The sequence below is a fragment of the Ursus americanus genome, chromosome 3 (genome assembly GCF_024610735.1).
Source record: "Ursus americanus isolate L20-20 chromosome 3, mUrsAme1.1.p, whole genome shotgun sequence".
NCBI classification, from domain to species: domain Eukaryota; kingdom Metazoa; phylum Chordata; class Mammalia; order Carnivora; family Ursidae; genus Ursus; species Ursus americanus.
Window position 1 is genome coordinate 75609397 of NC_142129.1, and position 15388 is coordinate 75624784.

The window sequence follows — 15388 nt, forward strand, 5'->3', positions numbered from 1 at the left end:
CAAAAATGAATCTTGAAGAAAAAAATACCTTGAGAGAGGGTGCCTTGAGTTCACAAATGCAAATCAGAAGCAAACTACCATGAATTCAAGATGACATTTTTATGGGACGGAAAAAGAATACTGGCTTCAGTGTTTTTGCTACTAATGGTTAAAAATAAGCAAACAAACAAACAATTAAAAAACAACTGGAAGAAACTTTCAACTTTCCCACGAGCTGTGGTGTTCTACGTTTACTCTTCGTTGATTCATTTATTTAGGACCTCATTCTGGGTTGATGATCGACTATTCTCCATCAGCCTATGCATGGCCCATTTTGATTAATGTATTTACTAATCTACATTCCTTAGTTGTTTTAAATTATGCATTAAATATCTGAAAAAGACATCATCCAGAACAAAAGCTAAGCTCTGGTAAATAGTTGTTTCTTACCACAATTTAAGCCTTCTTTTTTTCAGTCTGGGGCAACCATCGTTCTGAATCCAGTATTCATCACTCTCTTGTTTTTCTTTTTACTTACTTATTCCATCTACGCATATACCTTAAAAGCGTCTATTTTATTTTAGTTGTTTTTAGCATTATTCTGAGGGGATTGTTCTGTTTGTAATTAGGGGGGCTGTACTTTTTTACTTAATAATGAATTGCTAAGATCCATCCATACTATTTTTTATTGCTGTGGTCTATTTATATTTTATGGCTGGTTAATTTTCAAAATTGTGTGAAAGTATAATTCCCGTGATTTAAACCATTTTTGAATAAATTGCATCTTTAGGTCCTTACTGCTAACCACATCAAGGTTAGCTCATCACTTGAGCCTACTGCTGGCTCTACCACCCTGCCTAGGTACACCTTTGGACTATAATTTGCAGCCTGTTAGAATGTGCTCTAAATGAACAACCTTGCTTCATTTAAAAATCTTAGTAACTTTATTGAATTTGTCTAGGAAGAGAGTTTGAAATGTATTCTCTATTCTTCTTTATTCAGGGACTTAAAACCCTAAAATTTTACTACGAAGATAATGCCATATAAATATTTGTGACTTCTAAGTCATTTGTGAATTCCAGGTTTTACAAGTCTCTTTGGGTGCATTCCCTCAGGATATTTTCCTTTTTCCTCAGCTATTAAGACATGTTCTGCTAACATTGGTGAGAAACATAATCAAAGTTTGTCAGAAACTCTTGGAACATATATTATAAGCAATTCAGAGTTAGCTCTTCTTGTTTCTTCTTGCCTGTAGCTTAGCAGAGAGCGTTTCTTTCTTTAAGCTAATGGAGTAAAGTAACTGTTTGAACCTCATTTTGCAAAACCTTCTTGACAGAATTGCTAAACTTTGTTAAAAACAAAAGAAAACCTGTGTGAAAAATTCAAGATGTTTAAGTCATGATTAAAAGCTACCAACCAAGGGATTTGCTGCCCTTATCCTTAATCATTTACCCAAATAATAATTACTATGTGGTGATTGAGACCCCCTACTTCAGACAGGCTTTGGGTCATATTTTGGCCTTGCCGGTGACTATGTTTGTGGCATGATACTTGACGTGTTACTTAATGGCTGTATGAATGAGTTTTCTAATGTGAAAATGGGGAGAGTACGGACATCCATCTCATGGGGTCACTGTGAGATTTAAATAAGATAATACATTAAAAAATGTTTAAGTGACAGATGCATTTGAGCTCCATACACGTTAAATTTGCCAGCAAATCCACCCTGGTCTTTGACTTGGAGTGATAACTTATGCTTGTAATGAAGTGCTGTTTCACGCATTTCCCTGCACACATGTATAATGCCCCACCACTCTGAGTAAACACAGAAAAACAGCCTAAGTAGAATCTCTTACTTAAGCAAATGCTATTCTGAAATTCTATCGACATCACGATAAGAATTTATGGCCTTACCAACATAACGTATCTATTATTACATACCTTTAAAAAGAAATCTGAAGGTTGAAATATACAAATGGATGGTTCTGTAGTTTTTCTTAGAAATTTTTTTAGGGTGGCTTTGGAAAATATCTGAATCTCAAAATTCTTACATCATATCTAACATGCTTTTAGCTTGATATCCACTACTCAATTTAACACACACAATTTCCTATTTAAGATTTGTAGGGTGTTTTAGATATTCAAATTCTGACACACTTTGAAATATTTTACAGATTTATTGGCCCGCTGCAAAGGAACGAGTGGAATTATGTAAATTAGCTGGGAAAGATGGCAATGTAAGTATGAGACCTTTGTTAAACTGATACTGATAATAAATATGTATATTTTTCTATTGAATTAATGGCATTTGGTGTATTATTTTTAAGACTGCATTAACATTCTGTGTAAAGATTAAGAAGATATAAATATTTCTGTCTTGCCATTATTCTCAGAGATTTAGAAATACTAGATTTTCTAAAGCGTTAATTCTGGATATTACTATTATCTTCACAGAAATCTCAGAAACTCACTTAAAATATTAAAAAATAAATCATCAGAAAATATACTTATAGGACTGTATATTTTTCATTTATATGCCTGTATTTTGTAAATGCACATGAAATCATGAATATTTTAGCATCACAAACATACAATTGATATTTAAGTGAATTTGAATTAAAGTTAAACTTTAAATTCGCTTAAGCATAATTATAGGAAATAACTTATAAAGGATAAATAATGGGGTTCTAATATAAACTTCTGGTTTAAGTTGCCTTAAGAGACAGAGAAAACCTATAGATACACGTGACCAACTCAATTGCTCTGGAGGCATCCTGTCCGAATTGCTTTCGCGTTGTCCAAGTTGCCCTGTATCCTCCCCGACATTGTGTTGTCTGTTTTATCTCCAGCAGTGACGGAAGAGTGCTGTGGCTCTTCTGCCTCTTGTCCTCATCTGAGTGTTCTGATTCAGGCCAGATGCTCTGAGTTCTGCCCTGACTTCTTGCACTGTGGTGATAGGGAGAATTGCTCTCTCTCTCTCTTTCTTTTCTTTCTTTCTTTCTTTTTTTTTTTTTTTTGGCAAAATAAATCACTTCCTGAATGTAACTGAAGATGAAAAGAGGTTCTAAACTTTTCAGAAACATAGATATCTTGAGGCATCTTTTGCAACATTCTCTAATGTTGCTGTAAACACAGTAACCCAGGGGGATTAAGATGAACAATGCCTTTTCTTTAATAACAACAAAGAGTGTGTGTTATAGGAAAGCATAATTAGATACAAAAATTGTCATTTTACCAATGTGATAAAAATAAAACAACGTGACACGTGATACCTAATATAATTGAGGGGAAGTTTAGAAGACTAAGAATTTGGAACAGCTGGTTTGCTCACCCATTGGTTCATGTATTTATTTATTCAACAAATATTTATTAAGAACCTAAATATGTACATAAATATGTGTATGAAAGGATACAGTTTCTACTATCATAGAGCTTTTAATACATAGTAACGATACTGCAAAACAAAATGATCAAAACGAAAGAAACTTTTGATTATGCCTGATTTTATGTTCTTTCAGTATTAAATGTTTTCAGGCACATTTATGTTAACAGAAATATATCAGAGGATATTAGCATCAAAGGCAACAAGAAACAGTTTTTACATTTATTTTACTTGAAAAAGATCAAACTATTCTAAAATATATTCTTCTTCCTCTCATGTCTCTAATCTCTTCACCCTGTTCAATATGCTAACTGAGCAGGTACTCAGGTCTGCAAATCCTCATACCTTTTTGTACTTGCGGGGGAAAAGGGATGCATTAGTTATGAGAGTTTTCAAAATTATGTTAATAACAGTACAAACATGCCATAAACAGCATGAACACTTTAATATTTTGTGTTTTACCAGAATTGACTGTTTAAAAAGGAGGCCAGGAGGAAAAGGTGGTTTAAATTTCCTTCAATAAACTAGTGTCAGTGTTCCCATGGAGTAGATGAGGGATAAACACTCAAGGTCAAACTATCAGTGAAGGTTTTACTTGTGACAGTGTTCTCATTTCAGTGTGTTCACTAATTCTAGTTATAGAATAACTCAGTTGGCTCCTATTATTAAGTTAAAGCAAAGGGTGATAAACTTTTCTGGAGGTGGTATCCTACAGTGTGTAGGACCCAGTACACGAAACCTATTCCTACAATTCATTTGTATTTGGGAGCTGCTAATCACCTTTAACCTTTAAGCACAATTACTGCCAGCCCAGGATTAGAGATACGGGAAGTTTTTCTCTTTTTACTACAATCTGTAAAGTTTGCTGGTGAATCATGTAGGGATAATACGGTTCTTGTCCCCTTCTTTTTAATCTGTCACTTTAAAATAATAGTATATTTTAGAATTGCTAAGAATGGCTAACACTTTTATAACACTTACCATGTTCCAGGAACAGCTTCCAATGCTTTATAATCTCATTTAATCCTCATAACGATATTATATGCTAGATTTTATTATTATTCCTCATTTTGTAGGTGAGAAGACTGAGGCCAGAAAAATTAAATGGCTGGCCCAGTATCACATATCTAGTAAATAGTGAAGCCAGGAATTGAATCCAGAAGTCTTGCCCCATAATCAGGGTTCTTACACAACACTGTGATCTACGCATAAAGGTGTGAACTCTACGTATAAGGTCTGAAAACCTTATCCCCCAAACTGTACCCCTCAAATCACTTCTCTCTTCAATATCTCTGTTATAGAGAGCTTCGGTTTACAGCGTTGCTTAGATTCCAGCCTACAGAAAACTGAGACAAGTGTGTGGTTTTATTGACCTCTTTTATTACCTTTGGCATTACCTTCTCTCCTCCCTTCTCTCTAGTAATTTTTACCTACTTCCCAAGAGTGTTTTTAGGATTAACAAGTGTTTGGAAAGACTGTCCCTTTACACAAAGGTACTATATAACTGAAAAATAGTGAATTATTTACCATAATGAAAGTTAGCTAATTGGGGTGGGGAGGGAGTGGAAGATGAGGAAACAAAAGAGAACTATTCCCCTTTCTTGACCACAGTCTCTAGTTTAGTCCAAAGAAAGGAAATAGTGACAGGAAGCTATTTCATAGTATTTTGTTTCTGCTTAGAATATTATTCAAAAGAAAGTCACCAAAGAAATGTCCTTAGTCCGGACTATAAAGAGTGGAGTCAACCTCTCAGTCCGGGCAAAAGAACACACAGGATGTGGGCAGCCTGGGTTGTGTTTGTCATCTTAACCCTAGAGGCACACAACCTTGTCAATGGAGACATGACGTAGACTTCGAGGATCTTCCATCGCCCAAGTTCTATGATTACATTCTTTCTTTCTTCTTTTTAAAAGAACATCTAAAAGCAAAACAAAGTGCTCATTGTAGAGAGTTTGCAAATTACATGGAAGTCATCTGTAAATATCTCCTCCCCCATGAACATTACCCAGAGATAGCTGGTGACATTTTGATGTTTATTCTTCTATCTTATCTATTTACTATTTTTCAGAATGAAATCATTGTATACATAGTCCCCTAAAACATTTTTTTTCACTTTGCAAACTGCCATGAGCATTTTCCCATGTCATTAAATTCCTTTCTATAACACTACTTTTAATAGCTACACTGCATTCCTTTATAATTTCATCAATCCTCTGTTGTTAGAAGTTTGGTATAAATCCAGTTTTTAGCTATTCTAAGTGATGCTTCACATGAAAAATCTTATATGTAAATACTGTGAGCATCATTGATTATTGAGTAGAATTACTGGTCAAGAATATAATTTGAGGGCTTTTTAGGATATAAAATTTTTTATGCACATTGCAAAATTACCTTCCAGAAAGTTTATGCCTTTTGTGCTTTAACCAGCAGTACATGTTCATGAGAGGGTATATTTTGCTATACTCTTGCTAATAATAGTGGGTAAACATATGGTTAATATTTAACGCTAATACGTAAATGAATAAAATGAATGTATTTAATCTTTGCCAACAAAAAGAAAATTATTTTTGTTATTTTTGCCTGAAATCCTTTCATTACTATAAATACTAAATATTTTATGTAGTTGTAAAATTAGGACTTACTTTTTGGAACATCATATCTCTATAATTTGTTCATTTTCCAATTTTAGTGTTTGTCTTTTCCTTACTGGGTATTTACAGATTTTCAAGATATATATATATACATACATATATATATATATATACACACACACATATACAAGATACATATATATATACATATATATATATATTATAGCATATTATGCATATTTTCAAGATACGTATGTGTATAAAATATATTATTACTTTGTGATCAAACTTACTTAAAAATATTTTTTCATAGTTATCCTATTTGATATATACACTTTTAAATATATAAATTGGCATATGTCTCTTTTTTTTCTTTAAAATATTTTCCTCTGTCTTGCCAGGACAGCTAGTTTTTGCTCTGTAGAAACTTCTACTTTAGATCTTCCATTTTTAAAAGAGAAATGTGATATGGGGATTATCATGTATTTATTTTGAAGTGTCGGCAAATTATTAAAATATTTTCAACACTGTAAGACCTAAGCAGATACCTGTGTAGACTGGAATTTTTTTCTAAGATTTATCTCTTTTTGAGAGAGAAACAGTGTGCCTGCGTGTGCGTGGGGGAGGGACAAAGGGAGAGGGAGAGAAAGAATCTTCCAGCAGACTCCCCGCTGAGCACAGAGAGAAGCTGGGCTTGATTCCAGGACCCTGAGATCATGACCTGAGTCTAAATCAAGAGTGGACTGCTTAACCCACTGAACCACTCAGACAATCTGTAGACTGGATTCTATTCTGAGGTCTGTTAGACAAGCACCGTAGCACCGTGAAAAGTCTGTGGTGATGACCAAAAATGTTTGATGATCACTATATTCTGCAAAATACACTAAAAATAAAAACAAACTAGATACCTAAATCAGAGTGTCTCTCCATATATAACCTAATTAAAATTAGCAATTATAGGTTAGTTATCAGAAATACATATAAAGCTGTATTAGATTTAATTGGACTGTATATAAGTCTAGAGAATTAAATTACTGTATTTCTGTATCGCTATTTTTTTCATATATCTAGGGAGAAACTAAAATTCCAAGTGTTAATACATAATACAAATATATATTAGCCTTTTCTTCCAAGTATTAATTCAGTTTTATATTTGTCTTATTTATTTAATTACATACAATGTATAAATGTATATGTGAGGTAAAATATTGAAACATTACTTGAGAGAATTAAAAAGTCGATGCTAGTTTTAAAATTTCTTCTCTCTTTCTTCCAATGGGAGTGTTGGTAGGTGGGAAGGGGAGTAGGTGGGAAGAATAAGGAAAGGAGAAATTCATATTTTTCCAAATTTGAGCATATTACTCGCTAAATTGAAATGTTTGCTCACATGCAACCACACTTGCAGTTGTGGGGAATAGCTAACAAATTAGCCAGCTTTCAGGGAAAGTTAAAAAAGCTGCTTCTCAAAATTATCTTTTTTCATGCCTCACAGAATTATGCTACCATGAATTGCCATGCAGGTCGCTAAGTGAATTAAATCAAGTTAATCATTGCTCCTGCTATTTAATAAAAACTTGATCTTGTAGGATCTCTGTTCCCAGGTTTCTCATTCTTCAGGCAAGCAATTCCCTTTCCTTGCCTCCAGGCTGCTTTGAGAACTACCCTCTCAACCTTGCTACAGAACACTTCGAGCAGAACTGACTTTTTTGCAAACTGTCAGACAATTGAGGACTCACCCATAAATTGCTCTATTCCATGTCAGCCCAATCTGGGAGAAGAAGGAATTTCATAAATCCTTGTGAATATCTCACCAAGTCAAAAAACTAGCATAATAAATTACTTTCCAGGGCTGGCTGTGTTTTAATAAAGTACTCCTAGAAAAGTTAAAGAATATGGAATGTTTTAGGTGTGATTCAGAGCTTTTTCTTTATAATCAGTAACATTATATCTCCTCTGTGTATAAAATTTCATCCTGGGCCTTATTAGCCTTTTTAAAAACAATGCCGTGTCTCTCATAGTCCCTAATCTTTCTGACTCCGTATTTTATGATATGAAAGGAAGTAGTTTTATTTCTTTATACAAATATTTATTTCAGAATCTTATAAAATTACTGCCATAGTCAGTGTGGGCTACTGTAACAAAATGTCATAAACTAGGTGGCTTAAACAACAGACATTTATTTCTCACAGTACTGGAGGCTGGGAAGTTCAAGATCAAAGCGCCGGTAGACTTGGTGCTTGATGAAAATTCTCTTCCTGGCTTGCAGATGGCCATGATCCTGTTGTACCTGCGCATGGAAGAGAGAGAGAGGGAGGGAGGGAGAGGGGGAGGGAGGAGGGAGAGACGGAGAAAAAGGGAGAGAGGAGGAGAGAGTCAGAAAGAGAGTTCTGTCTCATCCCATAAGGGCACCAATCACATCATGATGATCCCAATCTCAGGATCTTTTCTAAAGCTAGTTACCTCCAAAAGCCCCCCCTCTTATTACCATCCCACTGGGAGGGGGGAGGTTAGGGTTTCAAGCAATGAATTTTAGAGGACACAAGTACTCAGTTCATAACAATTACCATCTAAATTCTACGACTACTTGTTAAAACAGCTTTTTAAAAAATGATGGAATAATGAGCAGCGAGTCAGTCCGTCCTCACTCCAGCAGTGTGATTCTACTCTTCCCCTCCCTGTGTACTGTTCCTGGTATAGATCTCACCCTCGTATAAAGCTCTTCATGGGGGGAAAAGCCAAGAAATAAAAGTCCCTTCAGTGAGCAGGAGTGAGTAAAATAAAAGCTGAAGGATATTAAAACCTCTCATTCTAGTGATGAAGCCATCATTACAGTTTATCTGGTGATCGCAGACAGTTTTAAATTTTTTGCCTTGCTTTTCTCATATTACTGTGTCTCTGTTATTTGTTCAAAATCATTAGTATGACATATGTATTGCCTGAATTAGATTTTCATTTGAGATTGCCTAACATGATGTCCCCTATGGTGCCTTTGTGCAAATAGAAAATAAATTCTCTCCATCAGACACCTTGACAGAAAGGTGGAACACTGACATAATATGATTTTGTTCAACAAGACTATGTGCCAGAAAACTGTCTTCGTGGATTTAAAGCTTTCCTTTCTTAAGAGACTGCATGTAATGAGTGTTTGAGAACATATGCAAAATATATGAAAATATTCAGGATGATAAAGATGTCTGTAGTGTGATTTGCACATCCTTGGATGTGCCTTTTTCTTCCCGCAGCATAAAACCTAGTTAACCAGATGCGGTACCCTTATTAAAGAGTGCTAAGTCTGCTTACCTGATAAAGAAACATCCTTTGCTTGTGTAGCTCTCTGAGAGACTGATAATGATACTGTCCCTTCACACAATCTTAAGGAACTGCTTTGTTTATAGGAAAGCAGAGAACAGAAGATTCAATGAGTTCACTGTAACATTCTTCTGTGGTAGAATGTATACATTTTATTAACTGGGATCTATGAATTCTTGAGACATAAAATTGCAACGCTAGCTGGCCAAGGGAAGTACTAGAGACTAGGAACTCTGTACCACAGATACGCAGGCGTAGCTTTTCATTCTAAAATCTGAATAGCCACTGGCATATTGATATTTTATATAGATCAAAATCAGGGTAAATAGTAATTATTAATATTATATTATTTAACTTAATCTCATTAGGTAAGTTTTTGTCTGCTTCTGAAAATTGTATTTAATTCTAAAAACCACCCTACCAGTTAGGTCACTGTTTTCTGTCTTTGGGGTTCTTTTGTAATATATTCCTTCTTAACAACCCAAACAAGAGTGATCCATTAGGTCAACGTCTCACCAGTGAGGAACCCATGGCCATTCAGGTAGGGAAGAAATAGACTTTTTCTGTGAATCCCAGTGGTTTCATAGGTTTATACCTTTCTTGGTGAACACTTCCCCATCTCCTAGATAGAGTCAATCCAGAATAAAAGTATACTCCAGCCAGTGTTTCCTCAGGGGTTTTGGGGTCCAGGAACCATGAAGCCAAAAATTATGTAAAGATAAGGAATTACTTATGTGAGGTAAATCAAAAATAATGTATAATAACAGGAATGACTACTCTGAAAAATTGAGAGTCACTACTTATAAGTAACTAGGGGATAGATAATATATGTTATAACAATAATAATGCAAAGAAATATTTTTAGGACTAAGCACATGCAAAACAAGCAGAAATCTAAAAGTGTCTTCAAAAATTAGACTCGGTGTTAAAAAGTGTATGGGAAAAACAAGATATTCTTGGAATAAACAGAAATTAAGTTGAGTCTTAAAGGCTCTGTAACATTGAAAATAGATGGGAATAAAGTGGTAGGGCATTCTATCCAATAAGAATGGAATACATATCTGGGAATACACAAGTGTGTTAGTGTTTTGTTCACGGTCGCTGAGAGAGTTGACGTTGTCAACAGTAGGATCTATATGGGATACACAATGTGGGAACATCAGAAATGACAGGTTATGTTCTTAGGTAATTCCTGAAAGAAGATATGGATATCTCATTCTGTTGATATCCATTCTCTAGGCCCCGCTGAATACCTATAGAGATGTGCATTCTAGCATTCTGATTAGTTCAACACCTGTAAAACTTCAAAAAAGCTTCATTCACTCATTTAAGCCACAGTTTCTAGTTTGTTTTGCCTCCTTTGCTAAGTCAGATGTTTAAGCATGTCTCATAAATCATTTTCATTTTTGCTGTTTTTCTTGATGATTTATCTACTTGGAAAACAGGTGGTATGAATGATAATCTTTCAAAAACGTGAATTACGTACTAATGCTTTTATTTTTTTTTTATGTCCAATAGACAGAATGTGCAAATTTCATCCGTGTACTTCAGCCCTATAACAAAACTCACATTTATGTGTGTGGAACTGGAGCATTTCATCCAATATGTGGTTATATTGATCTTGGAGTCTACAAGGAGGTAATATAATGAAATAGCATGAAAACAATTAGTTATAATACCTTGTCATTTAATGTCTTTGACATAAAACAGGCAGATTTGAATATAAAGTTTGAATCATATGGAAAGAACTCATGTTCCCAACCACCTTATAGATTGCCATTTTGGTTACACACTTCATCTATCCAATAAAAAGTTTTTTTTATTAGAAGTTTTTTTAATGAGATGATCAAAATTGAAAGTGTAAAATGTTGAAAGTGTTTGTTTTCTATGGGCTCTGTGTATGTCTTTATTTTCTCTTGAGTTTCCATTGTAATTAGATCTATATTAGTTGCTGTTAGTAAAAATCCACATCCCATACGGCCTTGCAGTGGAATTGTATCTTCTAAACTATTTCATTTTTCCCATCTGGCAAATTTGACCTGTTATATACAGTTACAGTGGTGCACACGAAGTACGGAGAATTTTAATTATTTTCTTAAAATTATATCGATAGTTATTAACACACTGAACTCATTATTTCTGCCAGGCCAAATTGCCATAGTGCAAATAAAGATGTACTAAATTAAGAGTAATATATTCCAGCTATCAATGAGCATTTTAATAAATGAGAAACATGCAGATCTCAGTAATTTAATTAATAACTAATACGTTAAAGTGCCTTCTTTGTATCATGGACTGTGCCAGGCACTTTACATGAATTGTCTCTGAAATTTCACAACGCTTTTATTTGAAGTTAGTTACCTTTATAACTCCCAACTTACAAGTTAGTAAAAAATTGAGTCTCAGTGGAATTAAATAACATGCCTAAAATCACCCAGCTAATAAGTGGTCTGGCAAGGAATTGAACCAAAGCAGTCTGTCTCTAGAGCAAGCATGTCCAACAGAGCTTTAGACTCTAAATTGTTTCTTTGTATGGGTTTGATGGGTTGTACTGTCATCCTTATGTTTATGTATATACTACTTGTGAATAACCACACATATTTGCAGGATAATTGGCTGTGTGTTTGAAAGTAAAGTCTGGGCTTATAGAACAGGTTTCTTTACATTGATTTAACTGATTCATGCAGAGATCAAACCCACAGCTGTGGCTGGATTAATTTTCCTCTCTAACCAACTTGTCTAACCAGCCCATTCTCAACTGTTTGAAAATAAAGCAACCCTCATAGTTAAATCTCTGAACCACTAGGAGACTTGGCAACTTGAATCCATCATTCTTTGTTGCTGGTGTAATGTTCTCTTGCCCAGCTTTGATGAAGGGTAATATATAACAGTAGCTCATAGCATAGGGTGTAATTACATTAGATAGCCCCACAGCTTGGATGTGTTTTGAGGCCTGAGGCTAAAGGCCAAACTCACAACTTGCTGAGGGGTGCAAATAGTGTTCTTTAACTCCTAAAAGTCACAAGTGCTGAAAGGGAATTTAGATGGAGCTAATTACTTAGCTTGGGACTGTCAAGAGGACCTAGGGCAGTCAGATTTACAAGTTCTGTGAGTAGGAGAATTATGGGTGAGCCGGGATATGAGCCCAGTGAGTTTTCCTCTGCTCAGGAGTACAGGTAATTGTATGGCAACACTGTTTGAAGATGGTTAACTTTTTTTTAATGAATTATTAGTCCCAAGAATTCATTGTTTTTCCAGAGGGAATTTAGAAGGCTCTTCCATTTTCAAATAGATAAGGTTGCCCCTGAAGTGGCTGGAAAGAGGGGCCGGCAATATACAAGAGGGACGGAGAAGGGAAGTGTGGGAATACTGGGGCAGTGAGAGGGAAGGGGGAGAAAAGCTCAAATGAATCCCAGATTTCTGTCCTTGGCAGTGAGTTGGAGAGTGGTGTTACTAAGGTGAGAATAGTAACAAGTTTGCGAGGGAAACGGTGAGTGAGTTTTGTACATTCTGCATTTGCGAACTGTTCAGTGAGGTCATGCCACGCGGGCGGCTGGGTCCGAATTTCAGGACAGGAGTCGGGGCAGTTGTCAACAGCTAATCCGGGAGCCTGGGGAGCCAGAGTTTGAGTTATGGCTTCAGTCATTTACCAGCTCCGTAGTCTTTTGTGCCCTGCATAAACTCTCTAAGCTTCTGTTTATTCAGCAAAATGAGGATGATAATAATAGTAACTATCTCACAGAGTTATTTGGAGGATAAAATGAGAAAATGCTTGTATAGGCTTTGGCAGAACACTTGCTTCATTCCAGTCATTACCACTTACTACCCAGCTGTACTAGGCAATGGGAACACAACAGGCAGCAAGGCAAGGATTTCAAGAGTGTGTACGTAAATTTCATGTAAAAATGTCTGCAGTGTGTGTTTGCATGCATGTGTATGTATAAATGTGTGTGTGTGTGTGTGTGTATGGGTGTGTGTGTATGTATATATATATGTGTATATCTATATATACTCTGTGTGTGTAAATATATACATTTATCCTGTGATACTGACAATGCCTGAACGTTGTTTAGTAATTACACTGGAAGTGTGTTCTTTCATCTGGGATCTCCCCTCTGCTGCTGCAAATCTCATCTTTAAGTGGGGGTGGTATTAGCAATAACTTTGCATAATTGCTCTGATGATTAAATGTTTGCTGTCATGCTCATCTCTTCAATAATATACTTAAATAATTAATTTTTTAATTAATTTTTTACTTACTTAATTTTTTACTTAATTAGGCTGAAGGAATTTTCTTATAAAACTGAAGTTGTCTCAAAATTAGTGTCATGTAATTCAGCCATTTTATCTTCCAATGTCCACTCAGTCAGCCATTATTTTTTACAAAATTTTCCTCTTGGTGTCCTTGACTCTGGCTTAAGGAAACTTGCTTTTCTGATAATTCCTTTCTCCAGGAGATTTTAAGGGAGACCTTGTCCTAAGCCTTCAAGATATCAATGTTATGGGCTTATCTTGAGAATGTAATGAAATGTTGCATCTTAAAAACAGAAGTCTGCACAATTATGAGGGTTTATCTAGTACTTTTCATCAGCTGTGACGTTCTCCTATATTCTTGGTCTTTCCTTTTTAACTTTACTATAATCTTCTGGCATACTGGGATTCAGTTTACTTTTTCCCATTACAATATCCCATTATATAGGCTTTAGAGTGAACAGTTCTGTTTGACCTGTGGAAAATAATGTGCCGTTAATGATATTTAAACACACATAAGAGCCACTGTCTACAGGTGTTTTTTTCCTGACATCTCTCTAGCTGCATTCACAGTTGGGAAGCACGCCCTAAACAGGTTCTCACTATACCTTTTCCGTGCCAAGGCTCCACTATCACAGCTTGTCATTAGCTGGCCTGTTCTAAGTAAACATACTTGGATTTGATCGTATTACATGGTCATGGTGAGTCTATAAATTGATTTCAACACATTTTTAAATCCATGAGTTTGGAATTCTGAGGTGAGATTAGTTAACAGCATGAACTTTGGGGACAGCCCTGAGAGTTCAAGCTACTGCTTTGCCTCTTACTAGCTATGTGATGCTGAACAAGATAGTTAACCCCTTCTGTGCTCAATATTCCACTAGAAAAGCTGAAATTCTTAAAGTAGCTACAGCTTTAGGCTTATGGTGAGGATTCAGTGAGACAATGTACATAAATTTCCTGGCCCACGGTTAGTACCTATTAATGGCAGGGACTATTCCTGTTAACATTAAAGTGCATTTACTTAAAACTATGAAATAGCCATTGTCAATCATGCTATTTAAATTACTACCAATATTTTTTTTTAATAAGGTGGTCGTTGCTATTGGTTCTGTTCAGAAGAAACAAATCTGAAATGACAACACAATACAACAAACAATCCAATTCCCTCTATCCCTTTTGCTTCATTGCTTACTTTCTAGATAAGTAGCACCGAATGTTCCTTTCTTATTACACGTGTGTTCTGATACAAGTTGGTAGATACACCATCTAGAGAAAATGTCTGAAATGCTGAATTTCTCTAACTAGTGCATATGCAGGGTGAGTCATCAGCCTTTCTGCTGGATGGTAGTGTTGTCATTGTTATGAAACACTCAAACTCATGGGGCCATATTCATTATACATTCATATTTTTCTTGGAAAGTTCAACTTTAGATGTTATTTTTTCCTGAATATTAAAAGTCTGCCAATGTCATTCTGTCTGTGGCCACTATTATAAAAATAGATATTTCAGCCAAAATAACTATGTGGTTTTAATGTGTACAGTGTTTTCATAATAGTGAAAATACTACAACAGGGTTTCTTTTTTTTGTTGTTGTTGGCTTTTTTTTTTGTCCACATGTATCAACAGCTCTGTAAATGAACTGCCTGCCTTAGAACACTTTTATGTCTCTAAAATCACAAAATGTCACAAGGCCTATTTTGGTATAGGTGCAGATGTATGAGTAAATAAACCACAAGAGTAATAAAGTATAATTATTATAGTAAATTCATTTCTTTTTTTTTTTTAAGTAATCTTTATACCCAACATGGGGCTCAAAGTCATGAACCTGAGATCCACAGTCACATGCTCAATGGACTGAGCCAGCCAGGCGCC

General features: G+C 35.3%; 1 protein-coding gene across 2 annotated transcripts in view; it reads left to right on the plus strand.

Moving 5' to 3' along the window:
• SEMA3D (semaphorin 3D) overlaps positions 1 to 15388 on the plus strand; it is a 200253-nt gene that overhangs the window by 108566 nt on the left and 76299 nt on the right. For both annotated transcript variants that reach the window (XM_087861124.1, XM_045793364.2), the window contains exons 4-5: positions 2154 to 2216; positions 10780 to 10899. In XM_087861124.1, the coding sequence (XP_087717250.1) occupies positions 2154 to 2216; positions 10780 to 10899 (183 nt within the window). The remainder of the gene's footprint in view (positions 1 to 2153; positions 2217 to 10779; positions 10900 to 15388) is intronic.